The sequence below is a fragment of the Notamacropus eugenii genome, chromosome 5 (assembly GCF_028372415.1).
Source record: "Notamacropus eugenii isolate mMacEug1 chromosome 5, mMacEug1.pri_v2, whole genome shotgun sequence".
Taxonomy (NCBI): Eukaryota; Metazoa; Chordata; class Mammalia; order Diprotodontia; family Macropodidae; genus Notamacropus; species Notamacropus eugenii.
Genome location: NC_092876.1, coordinates 437,730,615 through 437,747,992, shown reverse-complemented (window position 1 = coordinate 437,747,992; position 17,378 = coordinate 437,730,615). Strand labels below are relative to the sequence as shown.

Genomic DNA, 17,378 nt, shown 5'->3' with positions numbered 1-17,378 from the left:
GTCCTGGGTAGTGCCCCATTCCTCTTACTTCACATGACAGCAAAACTGGAAAACTTGTCTTGGAAAACTATGTTACAAAAAAAAAGAAGAAATCAGTCCAGAGATTTGAGTCCCACCCTCTTCGTTGTTATTTCCTGTGCACTATTTTAAATGATACTAGAACTCAAAGGATAGATGCAATGGTTTCCAAACCCTAAGATGGCCTAAGACATTCATGAAGCTGGATCAATATGTATACAGTTTATCAGTCACTTAAGGTAAAAAGTAAATCTCTAGAAATTATGCTGAAGTATTTCTGTAGGACTTTCTCATACAAAGCTTTTAAATTTTTCCTTAAAACAGTCGTGTGACACGAATCTTCATAAACACCCCTGCCATATGCTTACTTGTGAATCAGGCCAAAGCCATATTTTTCTGGCAGAACATTGCATTTATTCCCAATGAAGACATCTTCCTATCACATTAAAGGACTATTTAGTAATAATGAAACATTGCTTCTGCTTCCTAAAGTAATCATTTGTTGTTTAGGAAGTAATATGGCATATAAATGAAAACATTAATTAATTATACCTAGAAATGCTGTAGTTCACATCTACTTCTCTTTGAGATCAAACAGAACAAGTCTGAGCTCTCTTCTACATGAAAACCCATCAGACATTTGACCACACCTACATCTTTCTGAAACCTTCTGAATTAAATTATAAAATAGTATTAGTTAAGAATTTTTAATGTAAAATAGGACTAATTTTTGACTGGGGTTAGGTTAAATGTATGAGGTGACAGCTAGGTGGCTCAATGGTTAGAATATCAGGCATGGAGTTAAGATATACACTATATGCTTACACATATATACTGCATACAGATATATACAAATACACATGTATATGTGTATTTGTATATATCTGTACATGTGCATGTTTGTGTGTGTGTATGCACCAGAGCTTCCTGGGCCTGGGTGCTATCAGGGTCTTCCATTCTCCTTGGGACATCCCCAGAAAGAGTGCTAATATTCTTGGGTTTTCCCATTTGGGGTCCTATGCTGTGTGACCCTGGTTAATTCACTTAACCCCTGTGTTCCTCAGTTATTCATATATAAAATGGGGACACATTAGAGAAGAAAATGGCAAACCACTCCACCATCTTTCCCAAAAGAACCCCATGCACAAAGTCTACAGTTATTTAAATGTGAAGCATCACTAACACAAAAAATTTATCAATGTCTTTCATGTGCCTTTGTTCTTGGTGTCAAATGAATCTTGATGACCTTTATTTCTTGTTTGTCTTAGCATTGGTGAATATGGGGCACCCTGGAGGCCTAGACCAAATCAAGGCCCATTTCTCTTAGGTTTTCAATCAAATCATTTATAAGCTCTTTTTATATCTTTATATAACCTCTTTATAATCTACCATTAAGATGGCTGCATGAAAAGTTGCCTAGGAGCACAGCTCTCTATGATGATCTAAAAATAACACCAGATTGAATGATGACCAAGAAATCCAAAGAGAAACATTAGCAAATTCCTTCAGTCTAGTTTAGGACTATATAAAAAGATGTCCAGAGATATGGACCTGGAAGAGGGGTCTTCCTAGAGCAAGCAGAATGAGGACAGGCAAATAGGATTGAAGCCCTCAACAGCAAACGGGAAACCCCAAGGAAATGGAGGAAATCCTCAACAGGACCCCAAATGGAAAAAATCCAGAGGGGATGGAAAAGAATAACAGTACTTACTGGGGATGCCCCAAGGGGCATGGAGGACCCTGATAGCACCCAGATCCACGAAGCTCTGGGGCACACACATACATACAAATACGCACACATACAGAACTATACAGATGCACACATACAGAACTATACAGATACACACATATCTGTGCATAATAGTGAATGAAAGAGTGAAAAACATTTATAAAGTGCACTATGTGCCAGGGGTTGTGCTATGTGCTCAGGATACAAATAAAAAGTGAAACAGTTTTTGCCCTCTACACATGTAGGAGAGTATGTATGTTTTGGGAAGTATGTTTTGGTTTGGTAAGTCACTGGGTAAAAGTTGAATAGTAGTCTGACAGAAGTTAAGTTTGGACAAACATCTAATAGCATATACTACATTAAAAATCAAATGGAAATAAAAGCTCACATCATGAATAAATTAGAAGAGCAATGAAGAAGTTATCTTTTGAAATTATGGATAAAAGAAGAGTTCATGACCAAGACATAAAATAGACAATTTTGACTACACAAAGTTGAAAAGATTTTGCACAAACAAAATCAATGCAGCTAAGACTAGGAGAAAAACAATTAACTGGAAAAATCTTTGCAGCAAATTTCTCTGACAAAAGTCTAATGTCCAAGATAAGGAACTGATCTAAAACTAAGAGAACAGGAGTAACAAATAAATGCTCAAAATATATGAGCAGATAGTCCTCAAAAGCAGAAAAGCAAGCTACAATAACCAAATTAAAAAATGCTCCAAAGGGGTAACACATTTATACCAATAAGAGGAGTGCAAATAAATTCTGAGGTTACAAAGTCATTCTGGAAACCATTTTTAAACTCTACCTACTACATCACTAAACTGTGCATACCCTTTGACCCAGAAATGCCAGTATGAGGGATATAGACTAAGGAGATTTTTAAAAAGAGATTAAGGATCCATATGTACAAAAATATTGAAAAGAGCACATTTTATTATACTGGATACCATGGGAAGAAGGGTGCCAATCAGTTGGAAAACAGATGAATAATATAGAGTATATAAATGTAATTGATTATTGCCAAAGATGATGGATCCAAAAGGGATAAAGTCAAACAAACTTGGGGAGTCTTGTATTAATGGATGCAGAATGAAGTTAGCTTAACAAAGAGAACAATTTATATGATTACAACATTGTAAAGAACTTTGAAAGACTTTAGCACTCTGATTAATGACCAACAGTGACTCCAGAGGACTGATAAAACGTTTCCTACTTTTTATACTAGAGCAGAATAGTTCAACATTTTTGGACATAAGCAAATATAAATTTACTTTGTTTCACTCTGCTTATTTGTTGTGAGGGAGGGTTTAAAAAGTTCTTTTGGAGGAAGAAAGGGGATGAAAGATATCAATGCAAAGGAAACAAAAGCATAGAAAAGTAAAGGAAGTATTATTTTTAATTCACAGAAGAGAATGAAAGGATATTCATAGGCAAACAAAGACAAATAAAACAGCTTTAGGAATAGTGGTTTGAATTTATTAGATACTTAACCCTTAAAAGTAGGCAGAAAAATTTGTAGTTTCATATACAATTTCCTGTCCTATCCTTTCCATATGGAAATGATAGTTTGTTGGAATTTTTCAAGTTTAGATTATTATTTTAAAAAATCTATATGGTATAAGTATTTAATGCCACATAGAGTGATGGTCTGTGGACCATTCTTATATTGATACAAAATATAAAGAGTCACTATAGGCTAATTATTATTTTAAAGCTTTCAGAAAACTGTACAATGAAGGACTATAAAAGAATCAAAAGAGAAGCCTTCTTATACACAAAGATCAATTATTTACAATTCTGAAATAAATGTGTTAGAGGTCAAGAGTAGCATGGGGATGAGGAACTGTGTGAACTCAAATAGAAACTCTAAGAATGAACAATAAACACTAGTAGCTGGAAGTGACAGACGTTTGGAATGGAACTATAGGTGGGTGAATCTTACAACATCTACCCCACTGTGATCAGGGGGTTACAGGGAGATGACTTAAAGGAGGTATTTGACCAACTTCTGGCTGTCAGCAGAGATAAACCAATACTTCATATTAGAATTCCTACATGAAAAATCTAGGAGAGAAAGCTCATATTACTTAACCTTTTTGCCTATAAGTAGATATTAAAGACCTCAAAGTCATAGATTCATAAATTTAGAAGTAAAAGGGCCTGCAGAGGTGATCTAGTCCTGTACATTTATTTTGCAGGTGAAAAACTGGAGGCCCGGAAGAGACCCTTCTGGCTTCAGAGTGATTATCAATAGTAACTGTTGCTGTTTCCCTCCCAGCCTGAGGTCTTTCTTTTCTTTACCTTATTAAAGGGCCATGCCCTGCCTACTTCTTAAACAGGCCTTTTCAATGAATGGGAGTTACCTCACCCTAAGTGGATTAAGTGACACAGGAAACACAGATTAAAAAGTGAAAGAAGCAGGATACCAACACATGTTCTCTGACTTAAATACAGCATTCTTTCCATAAGTTTCGTGATTTACAACTTCTTTATGGTGAAAATCTGTTCCTAGGAAAGTGATTATTTATTTGTTGCCTGCATCTGTTCCCTCTTAGAGTCTAAAACCATCCATCAATCAGTCAACTATTGTATGTCTTGGATACATACAATAGTTGTATGTCTTGGATATCTTCTTAAAAATACATTTGTGATGTTTTTTATGTCAGTCACTTCTTGATTTAATTACCCCCACGCCCTTCACTCTATGTAAAACCCGTATTTGTAATAAATAAAAATAATTACCCCAAAATAACCAATATAGTGACAGCATTTGACAGTACTTGTAACATTCTACTCTCATAGCCCCCTACCTCTCTAAGGAAAAATGGAAGGAATGATTCATTTTCTGTTCTTCAGGATCAAGACTGGTCCTTAAAATATATTATTCAGAACGTTCTTTTCTTGTAACATCCTTTTTGTTTACTTCTTTGTCCTTTTGTTCTTTTTGTGTACTTTTTGTTATTATGTAGTCCTTTTTTTCCTTGTTCTGCTTACCTCACTTTGCATATATTCGTAAAACTTTCCCATGCTTCCCTTAATTTTCATATTTGTTATTTCTTACAATTCAAAAAACTTCATTGCCATATTTCATTCAGTTATTCCCCAATTGAGCACTCATTTTATTTTTTGTTCTTGAAATATTTTGACATATATGGAACACTTCTTTCTGTCTTTGAACTCCTTGAAGTGTGTATCCAATAATAAGCTCACTGGACCAAATAGTGTAAATAGTTTAGTGACTTTTCTTTTTTTAAATTTTTTTTCTAATTACATGTAAAATTTTTAGCAATTTTTTGAAATTCTGAACTCCAAATTATCTTCCTCCTTGTCTCCCTTCCCTCCACTCTCATTGAGAAGGCAAGCAATTTGCTATAGGTTAAACATATAGAGTCATGCAAAACGTATTTCTATATTAGTCACGTTGCTAAAGAAAATACAATCCAAAACACCCCAAGAAAAATAAACTTTTAAAAAAATGCTTTAATCTACATTCTGACTCCACCAGGTTTGTTTGGTTTTTTTTGGGTGGCATTTTTCATCATGATTCCTTTGGAATTGTCTTAGATCATGGTATTTCTCTGAATAGCTAAGTCATTCATATTCCATCATCATACAATATTACTGTTACTGTGTACAATGTTCTTCTGGTTCTGCTTACTTCACTTTACATCAGTTCATGGAAGTTTTTCCAGGTTTTTATGAAAGTATCTTGCCTTTTATTCCTTATATCATAATAGTATTCCATTACAATCATATAACACAGTTTATTCATCCATATTCCAATTGATGGACATCCCTTCAATTTCCAATTCTTTGCCATCACAAAAAGAACTGCTATAAATATTTTTGTACATATAGGTCCCTTTCACTTTCTAAAAAATCTGTTTGGGATAAAGACCTAGTGTTGGTATTGTTGGATCAAAAGGTATGTACAGTTTTATAGGTCTTTGAACACAGTTCCAGATTGCTTTATAGAATAGTTGGATCAGTTCCCAACTTCACCAAGTGATGTAGAGCATTTTTTCATGTGACTATAGATACCTTTGATTTCTTCATTTGAAAACTGCCTGTTCATATCCTTTGACCATTTATTATTTGGAAAATTACTTGTGTTCTTATAAATTTGACTCAGTTCTCTACATATTTGAGAAATGAGGCCTTTATCAGAGAAACTTGCTTTAAAAATTTTCTGCTCCCCTAATTAGTTTATAATATCATCCTTTATGTCTAAGTCATGTACCATTTTGACCATATCTTGGTATATGATATGAGATGCTGGTCTATACCTAGTTTCTGCTAAACTGCTATCCAGTTTTCCCAGCAGTTTTTGTCAGATAGTGAGTTCTTATCACCAACATGTGTGATCTTTGCATTTATAAAACACTAGATTACTATGGTTATTTATTACTGTGTATTGCATACCTGTTCTATTCCACTGATCCACTACTCTATTTCTTAGTACCAAATTGTTTTGATGATTATTATTTTGCAATATGATTTGAAATATGGGCCCTTTAACATTTTTTTCATTAATCCCCTGATAGTCTTGACTTTGACTTTTCTTATCTCAATATAAATTGTATTTCTGGAAGAAAAAGTTTCACTAAAATTGTTTTAGTGCTCTTGTCTTCCCACTTTTTTCTAGCTTTGACCATTTTCATTTTTAAAATCATCTTTGCCGATATGATGGCTGTGAAATTTGATTTAAGTATTTTAAAAATTTGCATTTTTGTTATTAGTAATTTTGATCAATTTTCATATGGTTGTTGATTATTTATAATTAATTTTAAAATGGTTCATGTCATTTGACCACTTATCTATTGAGGAATGGTTCTTGGTTTCATATATTACTGTCAGTTCCTTATGACACATATGCCACACTATACATACATATATATATTTCAAACTTTTATCAGAGTTATTTGATGAAGGGTTTTATCTCCCTATTCAACAATTTTTCTTACTTTAAAATGAATTGATTTTGTTTGTACAAATGATTTTTTACTTTTTGTAATCAAAATAATCTATTCTCCTTTGTGATTACCTTTATTCCTTATTTAAGAACTATCCCTAGTCCTAACTGTGAAAGGTACTGCTCTGTTCTCCACTGTTTTGGTGTGTGTGTGTGTGTGTGTGTATTTATGTTTAGGACATATATTCATGTGATGCTTCTTCTGGTATGTGGTATAAGATGTGGATCTAAATCTGAAAAAATTCTGAAAAACTGTTTTCCATTTTTCCTAGCAGTTCTTTGTCAAATAGAGGGCCCTTTTCCTTAAAGTCTAGATTCTTCAATTTGTTGAATACTGGGCTCTATTGTTTCTGAAACCTGTTTTTCTACTCTGTTTCATTTGTCTACTTTTCAAATTTTGGACCAGCATAAAAAATTTTAATGATCATAACTTTATAATATATAGCCTGGTAAAGATAAGCTTCCGTTCATTCTTCCTTTTCTCATTATTTCCCTTGCTATTTTAGAATTTTTTCTTCTCTAAAATCTATTATTATTAATTTGTCTAATTCTATAATGTAACTTATTCATAGTTTGATGGATATGACATTGAATCTGTATATTAATTTGGGTAACATTGTCATTTTTATTGTATAGCACAGGCCAACCATAAACAATGAGTATTTCTTTAATTACTTAAGTATTTCCTTATTTCTGCAAGGGCAGGTAGATGGCAAAGTGAGTAAGTAGGGCACTGGACCTGGAGTCAAGAAGACCTGATTTTAAATTCAGCCTCATAAATTTACTAGCTTTGTGATTCTGGGCAAATCATTTAACTATTGTGTACAATCTGTTTCCTGGTCTGTAAAACTGGGGAAAATAGTAGCTACCTCCCAGGGTTTGAGGATCAAATGAGTAAATATTTGTGAAGCATTTTACAAACAATGAGGTAGTAGCAGTAGTAGTAGTAGTAGCAGTAGTAGCAGTAGTAGTAGTAGTAGTAGTAGTAGTAGCAGCTGCTACTAGTAGTAGTAGTAGTAGTACTAGTAGTAGTAGTAGTAGCAGTAGTAGTGATATCAGTCCTGAGTGTGACTTAATAGTTTGCTTTCTACGGCTTTTTGGTCCAGCATTTCGTATTCTCTTTTGCAGCGTGGCAGACTTGGGGTGAGAGAACCAGGATCCAAATCCTGCCTCTGACACTTACCGACTCTGTGACCACAAACAAGCCACTAAAGCTCTCTGAGTCTGACTTTCATAGTCTGTATAATAAAAATAATAGCACTTGTACCACTCACTCACAGGATTGTTGTGAAGAAAGCGGCCAAAGTTACAGCAGTGACTTTTCATTGTCTTCTTTACTATATTTGAAGTTCTTTAAAGTTAAAGGATCACATCTTAACAGAGTCTTGTATGTACTTAATAAATACTTATTTAATTGAATATTTGAATTATACATGACCAGCAAAGAATTATAAGTCCCTGCCCTCAGGGAACTTATAGTCTAGCTAGGAAGAGACATGTACATGCAATTCCTCATCTAATTTGCTCTTTCCTTCCTTTATACCTCCCCTTTTTTTCCCTTTTCCTGGCCTCCTTTGAGTCACGCATTTTGCCCATTCTCCTTACCTTTCCCTATTCTTACTCCAGCCTCAGGAGACCCTGGACGCATCAGGACCTAAACCACAGTGCTGGAGCCAGGACCAACCAGATGTTTTTATGGATAATCTTGCTTTTCCCTGCTGTAACCTCCTTACATTTCTCCTTCCCTTTCCTTTTAGTTTCGTCTCCTCATTTCCTTTTGTTTTTCAGTTCTGAGTGCTCTGCCCGACCTTAGGGGAATTAGATGACATCAAAGTAAAAGGTAAAAGTGGGTATATGGACTGGGCTCTAGAAGGGGTGTGAGCTCTGAAAAAAAGCATATATGCATGGCACACTTTAAGTTTAATATGCATTATTAACATTTCCTCCATTACTTTCTTAGGTCTAGACATTCAGCAAAACAATAAATCAAGCCTTGATTTGTAGCATTTGCTAATATCCAAAGTATTGAAAATTTAACAATCAACTTTCACTAGTCTGTTGAAGCTGGCTCCAGCACATCCTTGAACTAATGCATCATTTCTCACATTTGCATCATGATTTCACATTCATTATCTCACTTGATCCTCACGACAACCCTGTATTATGGAAATCAAGTATTATTATCACAGGTAATTACAGGTAGTGAAATTGAGATCCAGAAAGACCCACATAATGGTGGAAATAGGACTGAAATGCAGGTCTTATAACTCCAAATCTAGTCCTTGTTGTACTATGACGCATTGGTAAATCTGAGAATACTAGATACAGGTGAAATGTGGATAAGATGGCTAAAAATAAATCAGGATTCCTAGTCATCTAATAAAAATCTTGATTCCATTTCCAGATGTGTGGAAGTCTTTTGCATATATTTTCAAGCTGGCAGAGTTGAAGAGCCTTATGTCAGTATCACCAAGAAGAAGCAGATTCCTAAAAATGGACTCACAGAAGAAATTGAAAAGGAAGTGGGCAGAGCAGAAGGCAAGCTGTGCACCCACAGGTCAGCGTTCAGCAGGGCATCGGTGATCCAGGCTTTTTTGGGTTCAGCACCTCAGCTGACCCTCCAGCTGTACATAAGTGTCTTGCAGCAGGAAATCACCGTAGGGAGAAGTATGTATATCTTAAGCTTTGGCCTTTGTCTTCTGGGATAAAGTGGGAGTCATTCTAAATTGTTACATTTACCATTGGAAGAACTTATTCATTCATACTTCATGAGGTGTAATGTTAACCAGAGAGTTAAAGATCTTCCTTACCCATTAATGGGCCAGCCTATTAAGGAAAGATTGATTAGGGGAGGCCCACACCTTTTGTGAATTTTTAATGCACTGGTTCTCAAGGGTTGTGATGCCCTCTGGCTCTGAAAAGTGTATAAATTCTCTGAGGTGAGGTTTTACTTTGGGGCTTACTCATTGGAAGTGTATGTTTGGCCAGACTAGACTCTGGGCAGCCACTAAGGAGTGCTCCCTACCCTCTTTGAAAACCCAGATGTTGGCGCTTCTCTCTCTAGTAATACATATGTATGTATGTATGTATGGTCAGACAGCTGAATCTGTCTGTTGATTTGTGATGTATGTATTGCTTACAGTCAGACAGTTGGAAACCCTTTCTGTTGGTTGAGCTTTGTTTCTGTTTGTATTTTGTCTGAAGTTCAGGGTGCTGACTTTTTCTGCTGAACTAAGTAAATGATATGTGTGCTTGATTAAAGTGATTATTGACCCCTCAAAAGTTGCTTTCCTTTTAGAAAAGCACATCTAAGAACCTGTGCCCCAGGCTCTCCTATGTATGTCAGGGTCCTTGCTGATACACAAGGTTATCTGGTCTCATCTTGTTTGTTGGGTCATGTTGCATCAAAAGCAGCCTAGATGGATGGTTTTTGAATCCTGTCTTAGTCATAAATTTTATTTTGAGGGAGGCACTTACATAAATTTCTGTTATATACCAGGTATTTAATCAATCCAGAAGGCAATTTATTAATGAAGAACTGCCTTTAAAACGTGTAATCACTTATTAGATCTGTTAGGACAGAGTGAATCTCTTGATTAGCCTAATATCAGTAGACTTACCAAGAGCAGCTTCCACTTGGTTGTTTAATTTCAGAAAACCCACATTCACATAAGACATGGCAAAAGAAAAGGAGGCAATGAGGGAGAAGAGGATACTTGAAATTATTAAATAAGTGAAGAAATACCAATCAATACTCAATAAGCTTAAATATAGATTCTATTCAAAAGTAGAAATGCTTGTAGAAAAAAGCAAATAAAAATTACTCCTTTTAAATTTGCCCTCTGAATTTTCTTGTCCTTTTACGTAGTATTCAGTAGGGAAATTCCACCATTTGGTTTGTAGGCATCCTGTCATAAACAGGTCTTTGAAGCTACTGACACAGGAAAAGGCATTTTTAGAGCAAAACAAAACAGTCTGATTGATTAGTTCAAGCTTTGGCCCTTATTAAAAGTCCAAAAATAATATGAAATGTTATCATTTTTCAAAACATTTCTTCTGAAAGTATTTCCCCTTTTTCAAAAAACAGTCTAAAATTTATTCTAATGTTCACTAAACTTTTATGAAGGAAATTAGTTGGAAACTTTAAAATGACAAATATTCTTCCTCATTAAAGCAAAAATCTTTAAAATTGGAATTTATTTAACTATGTTGGTGTAAGGTAACACAAATTCGCAAAGTATTATAACAAAACTAAATTCTTAATTATTACAGAATTCCTAGATATTACAAAGCCAAAAAGGTATTTGTCAAAAAAGTATTTGTAATGGAGAGGAGATTTAGTTTCCATAAGTCAAGAAGAACATATCCAGTTAATTTAGCCTTATCACAATAATAAAATTTCCTTAAAAAATCTTAAATATATCCCTAGAAATGAAGTACATTCTGGCATTTCACATAGATAGTCCATAAACCTTCAAATTAGCATACATAAATATATCTTTTAGATGAAACAGGCTTGAAAAGTCACACCCCTATTTTTTTTAAAGGATTCTCATTTGCTCAATGTGAATTCTACAACACAGAAACTTTTGCACAGAATTTTATAAGAACTTTAGTTCAATGCACTTCTAAATCACCTTGCATAACATGTGGAAACTATAACTTTATACTACCACATATATTTTCATAATAGCCAAGATTTCAAGTGGAAATACCTGTTATCATATCAAAATTATCTAATTTTATCACATCCTTTTAAAAACCCAATTCATATGCAGCAAGATCCAAATAAAAATTGCTTTAACAATATTTCTACCTCACAATGGTCTCTTAAACTTCACAATCTAAGAGAAATTCAGAAATATAATACAATTTTAGGAATAACATAACAATAACTTCGGATAATACCATTTGCATTTCTTTATTGATCTTATTATGTTTGGTAATTAAAACCACTTCAAAGTTAACAATTATATTAGAGACAATAATAATATTGTATGTAACATATGCCAGTCATTATGTTAAGCATTTTACAATCCCATAACAAACAACCATAATTATTTTTCTCTTTACAAATCAAGAAATGGGTCAAACAGAGATAAAATACATTTTTTTTTCAACTGGAACAGAAAACTGTGAAGTTTACCAAGAGTAGAAAGGCTGGTGTCCCAGTGGTGATAATTCTTGTAGAAAGGGCTTAGGGAATGTTCACCACAGACCTGATCCAGCCACCTGTACTTTCCCCTACAGTTGCAGAATTTACTAAGCCTGGGGTGGTTTGCAGCTGCTGGGACAGAGTGGACAGAATGTATAGGACCTAGGTGGCATTTGCAAACTTTACCTAGAAGAGTGGGTTACAAGATGTCCAAGGGTATAGGACTGTTAGAAACACTGTCAGTCTGTGAATTGCTACCCCTCCCCTCCTTTTGCCAGTTGGGGAAGGATGATTTAAGTTTTTCCTACATTTCTCCTGCATTCTTTTCTCTATAATTTGATCTGGAATGAGAGGGGTTAACATGAACCCTTGTGACTATTAAAAATTTCCATTCTGAGATATTCTCTTAACTCTGGGAGGGAGTGAGGAATGCTAAGTGATCTGTATTGGGAGGGGGTGTTTTAGCAAGGTGAGCTCCTAGAGCTATCTATAGTCTCAGGAGTTTCTTTTCCAGTAATTTCAAACTTTTTAATGATTAATCTCACAACCTACAAAATCTGCTAAGATGATTTTAGGTAAGATCATCTAACTTTCCATTGTAATTCCAGGTTGGCCAGACCAGAACAACAAGGAAAAGTTTTAACGTCTGGTTTGTTTGTTTCCCTAGCTGCAGCCCTTAGATGTCTCTGGCTGCCTGCATTTTAAATCTTACAAGATAACAGACTCATCCACAGCACACAATACAGAAAGAGATGTACGCTAACAGCAAATTGACAGTTTAGAAATCCTAATCGTGAATTGGCTATTATTATTCCGAGATAAAGGGAGGGTTGCAAGAATTCAAGACCTGACAGAATAAGGGTGGATCCTGCAACCTTTGCTCAGAGCACCCCTACTGTCTTTGGAAGGGTGGGGAGCCTTGGAACCCCGAAGTTTCTGACTGTCTTAAAGGGATAGGCCCCTTAGAAATAGGTTCAAGCCTCTTGTCTATAAGTGAATTGTAACTCTCCTCCTCAAGACCAGAGCCCTTAAGGGAAAGCAAGGAGGGGAAAGGAGGAGGAGGCCAGGGAGGCCGAACAAGGTTATCCTCCTCTGGGCTAGAGCAGGTAAGAGAAGGTGAGGAGGGAGGAGTTAACGGCTAGGTGCAATCATCCTTCCCAGATCAAAGCCTTTAAGGGAGGGTGGAAGAAGGAAGGAGGTGAGGAATAGGCAGAGAGAGTGAAAGGGAAGGATAGGCTGGAGTCCTTGGGGTAGAGGGAGTTAGCCAGTACTGGAGTGGTGCTGAAGCTGCTTTGTGAGCCTTAAGGGAAAAAGCTTCTGCCTTTTGTTCTCCTTCAGCCATTTCAGCAAGCCCAAGATGAAGCATTCCCACTCCTGGCTGGATGTTTTGTTTGGCCTTTAAACTTTGGTTTTAAGATAAAGTAACTTTGACTGGTCCAAAAGAGCCCTATCATGGGCTATTTTAAGTTAATTGACACTAGTCCTAGCAATACTTGTACTTATTTTTCTAAGACCAATCATCAAAGAAGACCTAAGTAATGCAAAGCAATTTAACTGGAATTGGTCCCTGTCTCAAAACTAGTTTAAAGGGAATTTACCGACTTCAACCAAACTAGTGGGAGTCCTTTGGAAGTTGGGAATAGGAGGACTTACCCCAACTCTGTCAAGGTTAAGGCTTCAGGGAAAATGAATCCTGAGGTGCCTAAGTCCTTGGCATTGGCCAGGTGGGGAGCTGTTCTCTCTAGTTCATCAATTTCACCTGAGTCACAGCACCTTCACTTTTGACCTGAAAATATTTGGTTACAAGAGGCAAACAGGCTAAATTCATATTGTTTATTCCCTTAAAGTTAGCAGTTACATGATTACAGAGTCAGAAGGAAACCTCTGACTGCCTGATAGAAGAATGACCAGGCTTAAATACACTTTACCACGAGAAAGGAAGTTATAAATTCAGTGAGACAACAATTTACAAGGTAGAGTCAGTTGAAAATTAAGATCCTAGGATGTCAGTCTTTCTCCATCTCTGCATATCAAGATAAGAAAAAATCCCACCATTCTGTTTGTAGGCATCCAGTCATAAACAGGTCTTTGAAGTTGCTGACACAGGAAAGGGCATTTTTAGAGCAAAACAAAGCAGTCTGATTGATTAGTTCGGACTTTGGCCCTTGTTAAAAGTTCAAAAATAATATTAAGTGTTATCAAGGGTTCAGTAACTTTCTCATGGTCACACAGATTGTATGTCTCAAAGGCAATACTTGAACTCAGATCTTTCTGATTCCAAGGCAATCCACTATTTTACATTCTGAATTAGTAGCAACACATATAAATTTCATTCAAATCAATTATGAAGGGGCCAGAAGAAATCAGATTCTTTTAAAAAAATACCTGAGGCTATACAATTACCATTGGCTCATCAGTCCTTGAAATTGTCTCACTCATATGCATTAAGATAGTCCTTTGTGTTAAAAACTTTCAGTCATTTCCATGCTTTGTTACTTGCAAAATAAAATATTTGGTTATTTTAGCCAAATGGGATTTAATATAATCTTTTCTAGGTCTTAGAAGGGCAAATTCATGTATTCAAAAAAAGTAGATTTTACCAGGAAGTAGTATAATCCTTTGTTTGGCATTCAAAAGCTTTCATAACTTTCCTGCCTTCCCCCTCTGCCTCCCCTACCTTTGGGGGCCACTCCAGATGTCCAGATCTATATCTTGCCCCTGGACCCAGATGGCTCCCAAGGAGAAAATGAGGCTGGTGACTTTGCACAGCCTCCCTCACTTAAATCTAAGCCCTTTGCAAGTCATGGCATCACCTTCCTTATGTCGGAACAAAGGGAAACAACAACAGCTCTTACCTTTACAGTATTCTTAAACTATGTCCCACCACATCCTCTGCAAACCAGTGACACTGGCCTCCTTACTGTTCCTTGAATAAGACACTCTGTCTTTTGACTCTGGACATTTTCACTAGCATCACCATGTGTGGGATATTCTTGCCCCCTCTCTCCTCCTCCCAGCTTTCCTGGCTTCCTTTAAATCCCAGCTAAAAATTCCAGTTTCTGTTTATAGGAAACCTTTCCCCCATCCCTCTTATGTCTAATGTCTTTCTTCTGTTGATTATTTCCAAATTATCTTGTATATAAACATAATCATTTGCATATTGTCTCCCCCACTGCATTGTGGACCATTTCAGGACAGGAAATGGCTTTTATCTTTCTTTATATTCCTAGAACTTAGCATAGTACCTGCCACATAGTAGGTGCTTAATAAATATCTGAGTGACTGACTAACTGACTGGGTAAATTATTTTCTGTCTTTACTAGAAAACGACATTATCACAACATTAAGTCATGATTGTAAAGTGTGTGTTGGATATAACCAATTTTCATGTTAACAGTAGGTTAGGTAGTGTGTGTGTGTGTGTGTGTGTGTGTGTGTGTGTGTGTGTGTGTGTGTGTGTGTGTGTGTATGCTAGTCTTCCAAGAGAAAATTTTCTTTAATTTGAGAAATAATAATACCTTATACTGACTTTGAGCTTCAAAAGGATTTAAAGGTTCAATTTGATACTATGAATTTGAAGGTTTTTTTATTAAATGCCTACCATATACTAATAATTCAATTCCATTGAATTCAGTAAGCATTTATTAATCCCCAATGTGCCAGGCACCATGCTGGAAAATGGGCACACAAAGACAAAAATTAAACTCTTCCTGCCCTCAAGGAATTTACATATCAACATTGTTTTTGAACTACACAGACAGAAAAAGTGTATAATGATTTATACCCTAAAGGAGTGGGGCTGTTTCATCTTTTTTTTTTGTCACAGGGAGAAGATATAGGTTCCAAAATACAAGATCACTCAAGAAAATGCAAAGTTGACTCACATTTCCCTTATTCTCACAGTGTTCCTGTGATGTCATTAGGAGACAGTGTTAAACTGTATTTTCTTTTTATAAATGGAAAACTTCAGACCCTAAGTCACATGGCCAGTGTTAGGAAGATCAGATCTTTAGTTCTGTGATTTAAGCAAAAAGTAGCTATATAGGTGGAGAGTAAGGCAAAGCAGATTTGAAAAAAAAAAAAGGGAAAATGCTTCATTTGCATACTTTTTATATGAAACCTTTTTATGAAAAGACCAAGTATTTTTACATGTTTATTCTGCTAATATGGTTGCTGTACACATTTCTATATTTCCAGAAATATAGGAAATTTAGTGCTTTGTTGGCTGAAACATATTAAATAATGAGTATGAAAGAAAGGCTAGAAGAAAGCCTGGTATTCATTATGCCGTTTCCCCCTGCCCACTTTTTCCAGTGCCTGCATTACCCATTGTCTCAGCTGGAGAACCTGAAATCTGGTCCCATAATCCATAAACTATCCTCAACTCTGATAATAGAAATGAAGACAGTCAGACTTCCATGCTGGCCTGACTCTGTGGTATTAGGATGTGTTTATTGTTACTGGAGTAGAATCTAACATTTTGATCTGTTCTGCAATGGCATGATTACGCTTGACTTGTTCTGACTGCCTATTCCTATGATCACATACAACAGAGGCAGAGTGGCCCAGAAGGAATGAAGTTACTGGGTCAAGAATATGAAAATTGGGTTCAAGTCTCGGAGCAGACTAGTGAGCATGAGCAAACCAATTCATAGGATCACAAACCTAGAGGCGATCTTGTGTAATCCCTTCATTTTACTGATGGGGAAACTGAGTCTAGGGAGGTTAAAGTGAGGTACCATTAGCCACCCAGATAGCACTGAAGGTAGGTTTTGAACTTCTATGAGTCTGTAGCCAATTTTCATTCCAATGTACTGCAGGGACTCATTTGTTTATTTTCGCTTTGCTTCATCCCTTCATCCATCAAATGAGAATGAGAACACTGGCCCTCCTGCTTCACAGAACTACTTTGATGCTAAACAGATTTTTTTCTGTTTATAGAAAAATAAGAAAACATATTCACATAGTTCTCTTTGTTTATTATAGTGTATTTGCTGGCCCTATAAATTTAGGATTCATTAAAATTTTGTTTTTTAAACTAAACTTCTTTTTCTGCGACTCATTATTCAGAACAGGCACTGTGCTGGAAAATGGGCACACGATTCAGAATTCAGAGCAGGCTTGACATCATGGCAGCTTTGTTGCTGCTGGTCTCCGTTGCCATCTGTCCAAAGAGCTTTTTGTTTTTTTTCTATTACAAGGCTCCTTTGGCTTCACTGAAAGCTTCCAGATAAAGAATGATACCAGGGATTTAATCATCATATCAGTATCGCAACAGGTCAGTTAAATGACTGTAAGAATCTCTTTTAGAAAGGCCCTCCCAAAGACATTTTATTTAGTCTCAGTCTATTGTTGGAAGCCTTTTCTTTTTGTACCCAACAGCTTCAATGAATTCATTAAATACATCCCAAAGGGGAGAACCTGTGGCCTCGAGGCCATAAGTTGTTGGCAGTGGTATAGGGACTTCATGTAGTTCACTCAGCCTGTGGTGCTAATTTG

At 35.9% G+C, this 17,378-nt stretch overlaps 1 protein-coding gene across 1 annotated transcript in view; it reads left to right on the top strand.

The window, feature by feature from the left end:
- The window catches only part of XK (X-linked Kx blood group antigen, Kell and VPS13A binding protein), a 52,220-nt gene that overhangs the window by 13,531 nt on the left and 21,311 nt on the right, over positions 1-17,378 (top strand). The window contains exon 2 of the mRNA XM_072615185.1: positions 9,129-9,391. Coding sequence (XP_072471286.1) covers positions 9,129-9,391 — 263 coding nt within the window. The remainder of the gene's footprint in view (positions 1-9,128; positions 9,392-17,378) is intronic.